General features: G+C 37.8%; 1 protein-coding gene across 1 annotated transcript in view; it reads right to left on the reverse strand.

Moving 5' to 3' along the window:
- Positions 1 to 16,645, reverse strand: part of PIK3C2A (phosphatidylinositol-4-phosphate 3-kinase catalytic subunit type 2 alpha) — a 90,057-nt gene that overhangs the window by 16,671 nt on the left and 56,741 nt on the right. The window contains exons 14-24 of the mRNA XM_030560485.1: positions 15,291 to 15,402; positions 13,268 to 13,410; positions 11,844 to 12,032; positions 11,024 to 11,117; positions 8,511 to 8,605; positions 7,983 to 8,163; positions 7,277 to 7,381; positions 4,595 to 4,687; positions 3,729 to 3,858; positions 1,863 to 1,999; positions 500 to 669 (exon numbers count right to left, since the gene is read on the reverse strand). Coding sequence (XP_030416345.1) covers positions 500 to 669; positions 1,863 to 1,999; positions 3,729 to 3,858; positions 4,595 to 4,687; positions 7,277 to 7,381; positions 7,983 to 8,163; positions 8,511 to 8,605; positions 11,024 to 11,117; positions 11,844 to 12,032; positions 13,268 to 13,410; positions 15,291 to 15,402 — 1,449 coding nt within the window. The remainder of the gene's footprint in view (positions 1 to 499; positions 670 to 1,862; positions 2,000 to 3,728; positions 3,859 to 4,594; positions 4,688 to 7,276; positions 7,382 to 7,982; positions 8,164 to 8,510; positions 8,606 to 11,023; positions 11,118 to 11,843; positions 12,033 to 13,267; positions 13,411 to 15,290; positions 15,403 to 16,645) is intronic.

Here is a 16,645-nt window from a genome sequence, read left to right on the forward strand (position 1 = left end):
ACTCTTCTTTGCAACAGGCAAGATTTAAAATCCAGTAAGCGTGGTTGAGGCATCATGGCTAAAACCCAGGGTTTTGTTGTGTTTTTTTTTTTGAAGCCAAGAGGCAATAAAAGAAAATATAAAAAACCTAACTAACTTTCTCCTAAACTACAGTCTAAAAACTGTAACAAAGGAACACTCAGAAGTTCCAACTCTCTGCTAGGATGGTCAGAAGGAACTGACTGGCAGTTAGTCATCCCGCCCTTTATGGTCTTGTGTGGGGAAATGGAAGAGCATGTCCAACCCCTAGTGGACACTGCTAGAGAAAGCTTTCTGCATTCCTGTGCAGAAGGCACAAGTGCACCATGAGTGGGACCCACATACAGAGGAACTCAATGAAGACAATACTAAGTTCACATTGAGGACAGTGATAACAAAAAGATTCAGATGTTTAATCGTGTGAGGAAAAATGCAAAAGGGAAGTTGCCTGCATTCTCAAATGCTAAACTGTAGAAGATACCTTTTAAAACTACCAAACGTCTGTGCATGGCCCAAAAACTTTCCAAAGTCAATATGGAACATATGTCCCGTACTTCGAAGCATTATGTTATCATTGTGACGGTCACAGATTCCCAATACGTAGGTGGCTACGCAGCATCCTGCACAAGAATAGATGAAGTTTTCTGAAGCCTGAAATTAGCAAAAAGTAATGAGATCAGAATGAATCTACCAATGGGAAAAATGTACTTCAGTTTATCATTCAGAGTTCACTTTTTAACAACAGGGATGGAGCTCTGGGCAGCTGACAGTTCTTAAGTAAACTTCCCTCAGACTACTTGGGAAGCTACTTATTTAGCAAAAAATTCTGTATGCTGTACTGCTAAGAGGAAAGGCAACTTGTTTGGTTTTGGGGGGCGAGAAGGCAGACAAAAGGCTGTTCAGAGATAAAGTACAAGTAAAGGCCAAAAGAACATTTGTTTACCAAAATCTGCATACCCCTGCCTGGTAAAGATGAAATGTTGCATCCAAAGGAGAAACAGCATGAGAAGGGGTCATATTTTCTAACTCAAGATTAAAACTGAGACCTGTTCTACACTATTGAGTTAGATCAACATAAGGCAGCTTACATCAACCTACTTATGTCCAGTGTCTACACTACAATGCAGATTCCACTGAGGTAAGTCCTCCGCTACACCACCATAACTCCACCTCCACGCAAGGCATAGCGCTTATGCTGAAATAGTTAGGGTGATGTACTGTCCATGTAGACACTCTTACTTACATCACCTGTTGGCTGTCAGCCTTGAATGGGGCTGACAGCTGGAGCCCTCCCCCACACCCTTGTGTCTTACAACCAGAGCTGTCAGCCAGTTTGGACCATCAGAGCCAGAGGTGTGGGGCCTCAGCCGTGAGCCCCAGGATTGCTGGGATCCAGCTGTCAGTGTCCCACAATGCCCCACACACTTGGCGGAGGACATGAACCGCCGACTGAAAGAGCAAGTATGGACATGAACCACTGCTTCAATTACTGCAGTGGCTTTTTGCTGACAAAATTAAGTTGACTTAAGTCATGTAGACAAGCCCTGAATGTCATGCTTCCCCGCTACTTTTAATTTTGGATGAAATTTTCCTACATTTAGAAGGCATTTTAATAGATCTATCTGAAATGAAACATTAAACTGCCATTTCCAAAAGCCTCCTTTACAATCCTACAGTCAATTTTGATTTCTTTTCTGAAATGTATACAGTACAGAAAATTCAACATCCTGAATAGCTTCAAACAGATTGTTAGAAAACTTATTTATTGGCAGAATCAGAATAAGAGTTGTATTCTCCTGGAACTTAAAATGTTTACCATTTGGAAGGAAGACTATGGAAGTTACCTTTTCATATTCTTCCTCTGTAGGATTATACTTTCGCAGCCATTCTGCAAGTGGCTTGTCTTTAAAAGATCCTGTCACTCCATATTCCACTTGGATTTTCCTAAGTGTATCTGAAGCAGGAACAAGCTCCACCAATCCTATATATAAAATTGTGTATTATATAGAGAGGGAGAGTGTGCAACATCAGAGACTACTGCTCTGGTTAAATCTTGTTTACACATTATATTTTCCACTACCTCTCATTTGGTATGAAGTATCTTGAAGACATTTGATTTTAAAATGTAGAGCCCAATCCCAGTCTCAAGCAGTGAAAAAATATTTGTGAACTTTGTTAGTCTGCTAAACCTCTCTGCAGGCAATTTTACAATGTATACTACAAAAAATATGTAGCTAAATTAGGCATGTGTTATTACTACAATCAGTTAAGGTTTGTGGAATATTGTAGGTAACTCCTACTTTGATTTAAAAAACCATCAGCTGGTTAAATATGCAGTTTGTGTAAAACTAGTATTGGGTATAATTATTACTTAATGACAGGAAAACATCTCACATGCACTCAAGTAATTTAGATGACTAACTAGTATAAGTGAAGTTCTGGAGTAGAAGAGGCTCTAAGTTGACTTATTTCTAGAGCAACACAAAACACAATACGTGGCACTACAAGAGGCCTTATTTAGGAGAAAGTGGCTATTAAAAAAAAATTCCTTTAGCTAAACCACAAATCCCTATTTGGATAGTAGGTTTTTTGTTTTGTGGAGGAGGGGAAGTAGCAGGCACAAATCTATAGCAGAGCTTCCATTTTTGTTCATTACACTGAAAGTACTTTAAAAAATACTTTAAAACAGACTGAAAAGAAAAAAAAGAGGTATTACATGGTTTGCCAATCTAGAGTACAGTTTTGGAATGTACAGAAGAAATGCTTTCTGTACATTCTAAAAGCAAAGCTTCCGTATTCAAAAAGCAATTTATTCTCAGCCACATTTATCTGGATGTCAATATTTATAGTACCTAAAGTTGTCATTTGTGCTCTTGTGAGTGCCTTTGGGTCAGACCCAACTGATTTCAAAGAGTTGCAGGTTCTCAGTGCTGCTCAAGATCAGGCCCACAATGCATTAGTCAATTGCCTGTGAAGGACACCTTCCACTATTTAAGCTCCAAGGCATTTAATGTATTGTGAATCAAAATCCAGTCAGAACAAGTGTTGAAGAAAAGGCTGCCTCATTCTATGTAAACACAGTATGTGGTGCAAAATTTATTGATTTTTAAATTTTTCCTTTTTAAAAAGCTGAAAGTATTAATACAGGTACACAAGTACTGATTTAACTTAACTGTCTCCCTGTGAGTTTGCTCATCTTTGCTGATGGACGGTTGTGATGTAGTGTCCTCAAACATTTTAGCAATTCAATTTTGATCTAAACAGATCTCTGAAATTATATGGCGTGCCAGAATTAACATTGCTCCTGTATTTCATCCTTCTCAGTTGTGTTTTTCTCCACTGCATCTAATTTGTTTTCTCTTTCATTTCCACGTATCTTTTTTGTTCCACGAATCTTTACCTGTAAGGATCACTGAGGAGCTCAGTGGTCAAGAGCAGAAGCATATATCCAACAAAATGGAATCAAAGTACTGCGTGATTCCAATCAGTTTTGTTTCACAATACTATTACACCTGTAAAGCACTCTTGCTGAAGTGCTGAGTTTCCTTCTGGGGGTCTACTGCTAACATTCATTGTTACATACGTCTGCCATTCATGAGAAACTGGTGGGTTTTTAACTGATTGAAGCATGATGCCAAGAATGTGTTGTAGAGCCCTTTATGGGGAGAACTGCAGGAATACATTGGGCAGTCTCTATCTAGCTACTGCACCTCGATCTTTTCCAGTTGAGAGGCACTTGAAGATAACCATCCGCAGGTCCAGTCCCTCCTGCAGCCAGATTTTGTCCATAATCTTTATCATTTGTAAAGCCAACATATCTTGTCGCAGATCTTCTCCGACCTTAAATAAAAATAAGCAGAAAAAGCATACTTTGAACAATGAACTAGACAGATATCCCCAGTAAGACAAACTATACTTTTCTTAAATTGCAAATGACTTATTTCCTTAGGTGCAGAGAAAGCGTAAATGATGGGCCACAATGAAGCTTGTATAAACTGAAAATTGGCATTTTATATATACACAATATACTCAGCCATCTCAGTTAGCCCTTGAGATACTCTTTGAAAGATGAACATAGTATTTTTCCTTTTTAAACATTACACTTCACTCCAAGAAGGGAGAAGAGGTAAGCTTGTCTAATGGTTAGAGTACTAGACTCTGCCTTGGGAAACAGATTCAATTCCTAGCTCCACTATGGACAGGGTGTGACCTTGGGAAAGTCACTTAGTATGTATCTGCCTCAATTTCCCATCTGTAAAACGGGCTAATAGTACTGCCCTACCTCACAGGGGTGTTGTGAAGATAAAAACATTAAAGATTGTGGAGCACTAAGATATGACCACAATGGGAGCCATGTAAGTATAAAGAAGTTTTCAACCTTCTACAAATGTGAACCACTCGTGGCATTAGCTATTTTCATTCATCCAATTAAGTCAGTTTCTAAATATAGAGAGAAGACTCAAGATGCAGCTAATAGCCTGTAGATACATGGCAAAGCTAGCTAGTTTTGTTGGCATTAGTTATCATAACCCCATCTCTTTCCTCCAGTAGAACGGGGGGGGAAAACCAAACTTACTTTAAACATAACATTAATTTCTTCTCCCAGAGGATCTGCATTCACCAATGTGACTTTTAGTGGTAGTGCATTAGAATTGAAGAAGGAACATGCCTGCAAGTACATGATAGTTTAATCCTTAGAAGGATGACTGATAACATTTTTGGCTTAGAAATCAAATAGAATGTTAATAGTTTGCAGAGATAATTTAAAATTGCTAGCATGTCAGACAAAGTTATTAATACTTGGAATGTTTGCACACCCTATAACAACGCAAGTTCTGAGACCGATGAAGTAGCAATATATCACAAAGTACTACCTCTAGAGTATGTGGTCTCATACTCCCATTCCTGAGAGCATCACACAACCAGTAACTAAATGTTGCTGCTTTTGAGAGACCCACAAGATTTTTAAATTGTGGTGTTGATATTTAACAGACTTACATCTGACATGCATAGTTAAAAATGTTTCATTGCCCCATGATTCACCACACTATACACCTAACATCTTGGAATGGAGTTTAATCTTCCAATCACTATCTCTTGAATGCCCAGTTCTGACATGCCTGCTAGTTAACAGCAGTGAATACATTCCTCCTTTTGGTCATTCTGTCTCTTCCCTAACAATGTCTTACATGCTTGTATACAATCAATTGACTTAACATTTAATTCACATGTGTATTTTAATATGCAAGTATCACTAATATATTCCATAACTTGAAAGGTTTTTTTTTAATCTTCAATAGGTTGTCTTCCTGATTGGAATCATTACTTTCTCAGAAATCTGCACACCATCTCCCATTTCTCCTAAAATATGGTGGCAGGGCTGCAGAGAGCTTTTTGGGGGTCTGATGCAAAATATGAAACTGAGGCCTCCCACCCTTCCAAAAACAAAAACACTGAGCGGAGGTTGGGGTGTTGGAGAGTGCTTGTATCACACTAGTCTGGCAGCAGTGGTTTCTGTCCCACGGGGCTGGCCCCAGCTCCCCGCTCTGGGTGTTGCAACCTGGTACACGGGGTCACAATGCCACTCAGCTTTTGGCCCAGCTGCCTATCACTCACAACGGAGAGGCCACCAGGCCAATTATCAGTGAGTGGTGCTGTGACTGTGCGCGCCAGGTTGCAATGCCACTTGTGCTACCCTTTTTGCCCTTCCCTGTTGGTGGCCTTGTATGATGGACAGGACAGTTACCCTGACTTTGGTGGGATAAACATACCACAAAGAAAACAAGTCATGTCTCTCCGTATGTGCTGTCACAACAGCTTAGACAGTCTGGACAATTTAGACAAAATCCCTAGATCTGAACATCTCTGGGCTAGAGGCAGAGCATTGGATTTACTGGCTTTATTAGACAAAGTCAGTTTAGACAACCAACAAATGGTGTAAGTCCATGCAGGTACTAAGGCTCTTTCACCAAGATGATTATGGACAATACATCTGCTTCCTTTGGGCAGGAACCCCTTGACTTATTTATGAAATGTTTGTACATATGCTAGTATGCAAGATAGAAAATATCCTAACACAAAATAAAGAATGAATAAAAAACGGACTGACATTCTAACTGAAGAAGCTATTCAAAGTTGGATTTACTGCTGTCTCTGAACTGTAAAATTTGAGATCTGAAGAGAATACAAGTTTGGAGCTTTCCCATCTCTCAGTTTCTTACTTTCTATTGATTACATAGTATAGTTCCTTTAATTCACTCTCTCCACCAGGTCCCTCATGGGGATTAGGACCAATGTTCAGTACATGCGAGTTTGTTTTGGTATCAATTTATTCAGAAGTTTTACAGCTTGTCATTTCTCTGCCCCACACCCATTAAAATCATATTACTGTAGCTGTCTCCTGGAAAATTCTAGTTTCTATTGGTTTCTGATTTAATTGTCAGCAGTGTTGAGGCTTCTACAATTTGAGATACAGTTCCTCTTTTCATAGCATGGAATTAAAAACTCCAATATTTTCTTGTTCCAGACAGACAGTCTTCTGATCGCATTTATAACTTCAGCCTCATAAGGGAATGGGATTATAATCTTATTTTACAATTTTGGCATATGTATTGTGTAATGCATAAGTGTTGTATTATTAAGCATACAAAACAGTGTATGCAACTTATGCTTCAGAAGCTCTGAAGACTGTCAGAGCTTGCAAATGTTTCTGCAACTTTGTGTTCACTAACCTTCCCAGTTGTATAAAAACCTCTTATTTTAAAATAGAATCTTTGCCTCCGCAGCAGGGAGAATCTGAGGAACACATCCAATCACACCCCGAGTTAGCTCCATCCCACTAGATACACATCAAAATATTTTAGTCTTGTACATTTCCTTCTCCTTTGACCATTGCTGGAGGCTGTCTAACTTTTCCATCACATGCTTTGAAACTTCCTCTGTTCTCACACAATGTTTTTATGACTCATGTATGACCAGGTCCTTGCTGCTATGTAAGGAGAGCTCCACTAGGTTCTGATGAAGTAGCAAGTTAAATCAAACCTTGGTCTGGCTATGTACCAAATATTTCCATAATCGTTCTCTCTTCGCAACTAATTTAATTGTCTGGTTTTAAAAGCTCTATTAAAAAAAAAGAAAAAAGATTCCCCACCAGTATAACACTTTTCATATACATGAAATATTCCTTTCTGCATGTTGATTTTCAGGAATTACAAGCATGTAATGCTGATTTAAAAAAAAGAGTCTTTCTATACTGTACCTTGACATTTAATTCTTTTGCCACAAGGCTGGGATTGAGAGGCAAACGACATTTGTTCTTCATGAAAAAGGACTGTACACGTTCCATACCACTTTGCAGGACAACCTGAGAGCAAAAAAATAAACATGCAGAACTGACATTAATCCATTAAAATACCTACAGGGAAATTTTTGACAAGCAAAAATAATTATGCAGAACAGCAGAGCCAAATTCCTGAAAAGTGCCATGGGATTTTAAGTTACCACACAGTCATAACATCTATTTTACTTTTCATCCAAAAGAAACCATAACCCCACCAGTACAGCCATAATGTCATGCTAGTGAAATTTTTCAGTACTGAATCTATAAAATTATAAATTTGCATTAGCAGCCTATCGACAGGGCCCCATATATTATGAGAGAATGGGGCCAAATTCTATAGCGACATCAATTTCATTGCCAGTTCCTTTCCTCCCATCATAACCACTTCTCCCACACAGCTATGGCTAGCAGTTGAAGATTAGTCATTGACAAAAGTGTGTGTGTGTGTGTTTTTTTTTCCAACATGCACAATTCTGTTGACGAAACATTTAACATCTGTTGATTAAAAATATCTTACTATACTTTTATACAGTGATGTATTTAATGTTAAGGCTGAATACATTTACTTGAAATTCAAGTCAGTTGTATCCCTCTAACATAATACTAAAAAGTTAAGCATACGCACCTGCCTAGCAGATCCACTTGTTTGTTTTACTTTTTCTGCTACCACTCCCAAAAGCTGTACCAGTCTGGTCTGTTTCTCCAGCTCTTCTCTCAGTCCTTTCCCACAGACTGAGAGGAAGGCACCAAGAATATGCTCATACCTTACCCCAAATTTTGCATCATGTAAGGTATCCTTCAGAAGCCTGAAATAGCAGGTATTTAAGTTAGTAGTTTTCCCTACAAAGCAATATTTCCCCTCTAAAGCATTCAATAGTAAGCCTTTTTAAAAAAAAAGTCTGTTACACAGCACTGCACAGACATACACATACACTACTTGCTGTAAATCAGTAACACTGAGAACTGTGTGTGTTTGGTTCTTACGGATTCATTTGGTTTTACTACAAGGAACACTTTTGCACATTACACTGACTTGATGTAACGTCTATTGATCTGTCACACATTAATGAAATTTTAGCATTTAGACAGCAAATTACTTTGTTCTGAAAACACCAATCTGACTATTTAAATAAATAAAGACAGACATTCTTACCAATATACACAGTGTGCTATCTGAATATTTCCTAATGCCCGAGCCAAAATGAATCTGACTAAAGAGTTGTCCAGGTATGTTTCATATTTCAACGCCTAAAATGTAAGAAAAAAATCAATTTTAAAAATTAGATTATACACTAACTGTGGTTGTTTTGGGGGGTTACTTATAACATTAGAAGTTCAGTGGTGGCCACAGGATCCTTAGCGGTTCAGACCAGAGTAAAACTACTAGCTTTAGCTATTAATTCCAGATCTGTGAAAGTTTAGATGATCAAAATACCACTACAACTTCAGGTGTGTCTTTTATATTAGTTTTTCAAAGAGTGACCAATAGACTATATATTAAAACAAATTACCAAGGATGTAAGTAATAACATTTCTCCCACCTCTATCCTTACTCAGGAGAATACAAATGGGCAGATATTTATTTTGGCTGATTGACTTATGTCATTGGCCTATTGCCTTTCAAGGTCACTCCCTCGCTTTTTGCTCAATAAATCGGCATATACAATTTATATGGGATAAAAAACAGCCTCGTTTGTCACCCAAGACCCTTAAAACATTCTGGGCAACTGGAAGTATGGGGTTGCCAGATTTGCATCTATATTATCTAGCATTTCGAATGTGTCCTATTGTAAAGGTGGTTCCCTCTCCAGTGCCTCTGTATACATACCAGCCTGGTTTGAGACTAAAAAACCACCATGCTCAGCTATTCCATTTGGTTCCCTCTCCTATACTTTAAGAAGCCACCCACATCCTTAAGGGAAAAATCCAATGTTTGCATCTACATGGGGCATCCTGCAATGTGTTAAGATGATTACAGCATCTGATCTTACTAATTCTCTTCATATACCACTATGGGATAACCAGTGCCTCAGGATCAAGGCCAACTCCACACTTAATCCTTTTTCTATCCAAATTGTTTAACAAAAATTAAAGATATAAGGTGATAAATCATCATATAATCAAGGGAGACCAAACAATAGATACCACTGTGTCTCAGTTCCTTCTTTCAGCAGCCATGCTTAAGGATTCATGAAAAGATAAGGAGAGAATTGGTCTATTTCAACTCTCTCACCTCTAGAAGAATAGGTTAAGAAATAAGGAAACAAAGTTAACTTTGGAGGAACTGCTTAAAGTGGCTTAATGCTCAATCTCAGTCTGAAAGAAAAACGGGGGAAAAAACCAAAAAACAAACTTAGCCTTAGTACTACAACAGAAATCCAGGAAGGTAACCGGCTTAACCTGAAAGATACAACAAGTTCTTTATCCTTACAATTCTTCCAGAACAAAAAAAAAAACACAAAAACCAGGCATTACTGGACTCCAGAATTTTTGTTTAAGTCTCAATTGGTAACACATGGCAAATGTTGGAGATGCAAAGAGCCACATGTCAACATTTCACACATCTTCTATCCTGTCAAAAATGCATGTGTTCCAGATCACCATATTTAGTGTGCTCTCAAAAACATGAAGTGTCACCATCCTTCTTTGTCCAAGCTTGTGTAGTATAGGGGTGCTGGATGACTTATTACTAGATGGCATGAAGAAATGGATCGCAGTAACTATTGTAGTGGCCAAAAGTTATTTTGAGAAGATGGAAATCTTCAATTCCTCCGTCATACACACAGACTGGGTTAGTGAGAGCACTCTACTATTGCACTGGAAAAAAATACTATCTAATAGAAGTGCTTGGAAAAAAAATACTGGGATGTTTGGTCATACATGAAAATTATTGCTTACTTTTGCAGTCTAGTATATACACTGCTATCCCAATATAACAAGACCCAATATAATGGGTTCGCATACAGTACGGTAACCTCAGGGCTCCAGCAGCGCTTTAAAGGGCCCGGGGCTCCAGCTGCTGCAGGGAGTCTGGGGCCCTATAAATCACCGCTGGAGCCCTGCCATTGCTACCCCGATATAACCTGGTTTCATCTACAATGCAGTAGGGATTTTTCGCTCCCAAGGACAGCGTTGTAGTGGGGTAGAGGTGTATTAGTCCCTGATACTCACAGGTTGTTTACTCACTTTACCTATGTAGTCATTTTAATAATTGATGCTTTGCATTACCTTTATGAGGTCATGCCCTCCCCCCACTTCTCCCTACCAGGTTTTGCAAATAATGAATGTTGAATTTTGTTGTTATTTATATGCTATTTCCATCTTATGCATTTATATATGTTTCGTTTCATTGTGTTTATTTTTATTGTTTTTATGTAAAGGTAAAGTTTAAGAAGTGACCATTTATTTAGTACATAGAAGTCTCATGAATCCAGAAGATGCAAGTATAATTCTATTTTTTGTTCTACCTAACCCAGCATGTAAACTAAGTAACTTATTTAATATCACTCATAGCACCTCTCTGTACCTAGCCATCTAATGGCAACACTAATTGAAAAAGGACCCAGATGTGTGTTTTCACATGCAAAATATATAAAAAATGATTTTTTTGTTCATCAAGAGTTCTAAGTTGGAAAATGTACAAAAAGGGTCAGCAATAACTCTCACCTGCACAAACTGAGGGAGGAAGTCTGTTAACTCATCATCACTCATTGCCTCAATCCAATTCACAGCTGTGGTTCGCACTTCCTGATCTGCAAACCTGCAAGAGTATCACAGGTCCACACTCACTGTTAGTTGTGTATCTCTGCTGAAGTTAAAACAAAGTCTTGGGAGCTAACTTTTTTTTTTTTTTTTTTTTTTAATTGTTGCCGTGCTTGCATGCCCCCCAACAGTATCAGGCTCTCCACATAGAAGGAAAAGTATAAACACACAGGTCCAGGGATACCTACCCTCTAACAATTTGTCTTAGCAGCTTGCTTAGACAGCAAACCTATTCTCATAGTAAAAGGATAGATTTTGAGGTGAGTCACTTAAGTCTACTCTTCTAATGTCACAGTAGGATGTCGATTTGGCTGAGTTTATCAAAGAAATTAAATCAGCTTTTGAAACGCAGACAAGGGGTTTTTTGGTATAAAAATTTAGGCCATATTTTACAAGTGAAGAAAATTCAGATAATCCTCTTATCAATGATAGTTTAGAAATCATTTTTTGTTGGCAAACCTTTTCTGTGTACTTTTTTTTTTAAGTAGAAATCCATTAAGTAGCTATCTCTAACTATGCAAGCCAAAAAGAGAAACAATTTAAGTTAATGGAGGCCATAACTTATTAACAAAAATTACAGATTGTGCAGTGGACATTAACTTGTGTTAATTCAACAGCTGATGTCCAATTCTACAGTGAATTACAAATTAGCATGATAACTATCTGCACAATACAACACTGGGAAAAAATTAAACACCCAATATAATGTATGGAGTTCACTTACTTTGAATCCAGTAGTTCCATAGCAGTCAAAGGAGGTAGGGGAGGCCACTGCTGAAGTAGTGAGTATATTTCAGGAAGACTTGTCCAGTCCCAGTGTGGGGCACTAGCTAATATTTTTGGAAGGCTGTGTGTGTGTCCATGGCAATAATGTCGCTTCTCCCACAAAAATTCTTTATCTTCCTTTGATAGCCTGCAGACAATTCAACCAGCAGTTTAGTTTATAAGAATGACTATCATTACTCTGAAGAATACCAAAGCACTTGCCAAAGTACATACAAGTCACTTCACCTACCTCCAAGTTTGAATACAACCTAAAAGTTTGAAGTGGGCAGTGAGGAAGATACCACTGAAATGGTAGATTGCTTTGAGCAGCAATCGGAACTTTATCATTTTAAGTTTCATCTGAAATGGGAGCCGCGCCGAATGCCATACTGCAGTGTTAGTTCAGCACAGATGACACAGGAAGACTGTCATGTACAATATCTTAATTTCTCTTAGTGATCTCTCAACTGTATATAGCAGCTTCAGGAAACCTACTTATCAACTGTTCTGTGAAAAGTTAACTTACTACATAGATTCCCTCCAAAAATGGGTTCTTGTGTTTCCAGTTCAACTGAAACTCTTCCTAATGAGAGCTGCACACAAGCCTCATTTATGTGAAAGAAATGGGGCATATGTGCTGTAGATTGTGTGTCAGCCTTTAGTAAGGGGGACAAGTTTTAGGTGATAACAAGCAACACTGTGTCCCATTTCCTTCCCAGCTAAGGAAAAAAAAAAAGGGTCAGGATATAGTCATATAGGAGGCTCCCCTCACAACAGCATTTCAGCCTTATTAATGGAGAATGTTGTGCTGTTTATGAAGTTAAGAACGTTAAGTGTATTTTAAATGCAGAATCCTGGCCAGTAATCCTGTTGTAATAGAGGAACTGATGTTAACAGACATGGCATTTATAACATTATCAGGTGCCCCCCTTAAAACTCTATTGTGTCATTTTCTCCTTCCTTCTCCAGTTCTCTCGTAGCCTTCCCACATTTTAAATATCCACTGTCCATCTCCCAAAAGCCAGAAATTCATTCACAGCACCTGCCAGATCATTAATTTGCCATCACTGTCTTACAGTCTGAAGAGCTCCAAGCAAGCACATTTTGCAGAAAGGCGTCAAAAAGAGAAAAAAAAGTCTAGTATAACAAAGGAGATGCCAGGGTACAAGCTGTGGAAACAACAAGCAGGTGTTGTAATTTCAAGACCACAGTTTTCTGGGGTACATACAGAACACTTAAGCCAGTCACAGGACTTCAAACACACTAAACTAATATTTCAGACTAGTACAAAGGAAATTTAACTAAAGTTATGGACTTAATTCCCTCTTCACAGAGTTCCTTACATGTAGAAAGATAAAATATTGCTACAATATATTAACATACCCAAGGGTGCCATCTCTGGCAAGGATAGTAAGAAGACGCTCCTTTACATTTTTTTCCAATGTTTCTATTGAATGATGTACCAAACTGTTTGCAGCTTGAGGAATTTTGTATATGATATCAAAAGCCAGGGAGGGAAAGTCAACCTGAAAAATTAAAACAGAAGCTAGTCTTTAAAAGCTTTCAGAAAGCTGAAACGGCTCCCTTAGCGCTGAACTACTGCATCAGTGATCATTGACCACTGTTTTCACTAAGGCTGTCAAGTGATTAACAGTGCAATTAATTGTGATTAATTTTTTTTAAAACAACGCCATTTAAATTTTCTACATTTTCAAATATATTGATTTCAATTACAACACAATACAAAGTGTACAGTGCTCACTTTATATTTTATTACAAATATTTGCTGTATAAAAATCAATATTTTTCAATTCACCTCACAGAAGCACTATAATGCAATCTCTTTATCATGAAAGTTGAATTTACAAATGTAGAATGTATAAAAAACCTGCATTTAAAAATAAAACAATGTAAAACTTTAGAGTCTACAAGTCCACTCAGTTCTACTTCTTATTCAGCCAATCACTCAGACAAAACAAGTTTGTTTACATATGCAGGAGATAATGCTGTCAGGTTCTTGTTTAAAATGTCACCTGAAAGTGAGAGCAGACATTCACATGGCACTGTTGCAGCCAGCGTTACAAGATATTTACATAGCAGATGCTCTATAAAGATTCATATGTCCCTTCATCTTCAACCACCATTCCAGAGGACATATATCCATACTGATGACATGTTCTGCGCGATAACAATCCAAAGCAGTTCAGAGCGACGAATGATCATCTGAGTCAGATGCCACCAGCAGAAGGTTGATTTTTCTTTTTTGATGGTTCGGGTTCTGTAGTTTCTGCATCAGAGTATTGCTCTTTTAAGACTTCTGAAAGCATGCTCCACACCCAGTGTCTCAGACTTTGGAAGGCACTTCAGATTCTTAGGCTGAGTGCTGTAGTTATCTTTAGAAATCTCACAATAGTACCTTCTTTGCATTATGTCAAATCTGCAGTGAAAGTGTTCATTTTAAAAACCATGCTGGGTCATCATCTGAGAGTACTATAATATGAAATACATGGCAGAACGCAGGCAAAACAGAGCAGGAGACCTACTATTCTCCCCCAAGGAGTTCAGTCAAAATTTAATTAATGCATTTTTTTTTAACCAGGGTCATCAGCATGGAAGCATGTCCTCTGGAATGGTAGCCGAAGCATGAAGGGGCACACAAATGTTTAGCATATCTGGCAGTAAATACCTTGCAATGCCGGCTACAGAAGTGTAATGTGAATGCCTGTTCTCACTTTCAGGTGACATTGTAAACAAGAAGCTGGCAGCATGATCTCTTGTGAATGTAAACAAACCTGTTTCTCTTTGTGATTGGCTGAATAAGAAATAGGACCAAGTGGACTTGTAGGTTCTAAAGTTTTACACTGTTTTGAGTGCAGTTATGTAACAAACAAAAATCTACATTTATAAGTTTCACATTCACCATAAGGATACTTAATTATGGTTCTTGTATGAGGTGAATTGAAAAACTACTATTTCTTTTATCATTTTTACAGTGCAAATATTTGCAATAAAAATATAAAGTGAACACTGTACACTTTGTATTTGTGTTGTAGTTTAAATCAATATATTTGAAAATGTAGAAAAACAGGAAAAAATAGTTAATAAATTTAAATTGGTATTTATTGTTTAACAGTGCGATTCAAACTGCGATTAATCACAATTATTTTTTTTTTAAAGTTAATTGCATGAGAACTGCAATTGACAGCCCTAGTTTTTACACTGGTATTTTGGTTTGGTATCACCTACCATAGCCTGCACAATGAAGGGGCTCCTGTGCCGCCCCTCCCCCCCAAGTGATATCAACCTATTTCTGCCAACAGACCAAGTTCTTGATCACTTATGGAATTCAAACAGTATGTATTCAATTCAAAACAAAAACACTAAAGTAAATCAGAAAAAATATTACCTGCAAAACTATTTTTTCCATGAGATTTCCTCTTTTATGGGCAGTTCCTGATGCTGTAGTCACATGTGATGAAGTCCAAAAGTGTAAGAGCTTAGTCCCACAAGTTAACGAACTAAGAACACAAAGGAAAAAGCACACAGTATTTCAGTAACTATCTTGTGTCTACTCCTCAAAAAGTTAGTTGTTAGAAACAGTAAGAAATCTGGGAAGTGCAAACACCCATTAGAAGATGGTAGCTCTCAAATGATAGAAATATTAATCTGCTATATCTTCATAATTTAAATGGACTATCAGTAGGTTCTCTATAATGGCAAAAATTTGTCACAAAACATAGATGTTCTCAAACGGTAACCTTCCTTGAAAGAAGAAACTTTTTATTCCAAAAAGAGGTTCTATATGAAGCTTCTGGACTCAGAGGGAACACTGGAAGCATGCCACTTGTTGGCAACTGTGATTCTGCGCAGCCAAAAGAATATGATCACTATAAGAATAATTTCATTCTCCTATGTGTGTTCATCTATCTTCCATATTTATTTTTCAAATCCTCAAAATGGTTGAACCTGTGAGCAGCTGTAAGCCAGCTGAGGCAGAAGGATAAAGTTCAATATTAAAATGGTGGACTTGGCTAAGAGAAAAAAAGTTTAGCCTCTCAGATAAATAAAATGGAGCACAGGTTGCCCATGTGGAGCGAATAAAGCTTGCAGACAAAGTAAATATTCTACAGGCAACAATCCTGCACCAACAAGGGGATAGGACTTGGGATCTTTTTTCATCTCTAGCTTCTATGATTCGATCAAAACACATATTGGTTTAACTGCAGATGCAACATTTTGTTAATAACTTCATATTACTACTAACAAATTATACTAATTAGTATGAATCGCTGCAATTATATATTTACAGAGTTCTAACAGTGTGCAGGGCATTGAATAGAGCAGATAATTCCTGCCTCAAGTAGTCAAAAAACATCTTTAGTCAATACAGGTTTCATTTCATGAGAAAGATGTAAAGGGATGATCAAGCCTTCAGTTGTTGGGGAGAAGGGGCTGGGAAGGAAGAGGGAGAAGAGAAGAGGCAGTGATACCTTGGTCTTTATTAATATGACATTCATAATGAAAAAACCCAACCACCAGCTAATTGTGCCACTGAAGAACAAATGAACACAGAATTACAGTATTCTTTCAAGCACTTGTTAGTTCCCTTATGTGGTAGCAAGAATGGAAGAGCTGTATCCTTTCCAAACCCACACTTCATCACAAGTGCTTCCAATCTGGCTTTAGATTCTCACAGCATAGTAATGACCTTTGAATCTTCAATGTTCTAGTGAGTAGCAATTTTCAGATCCCCTTGTTATT

This window comes from Gopherus evgoodei, chromosome 4 (genome assembly GCF_007399415.2).
Source record: "Gopherus evgoodei ecotype Sinaloan lineage chromosome 4, rGopEvg1_v1.p, whole genome shotgun sequence".
Taxonomy (NCBI): domain Eukaryota; kingdom Metazoa; phylum Chordata; order Testudines; family Testudinidae; genus Gopherus; species Gopherus evgoodei.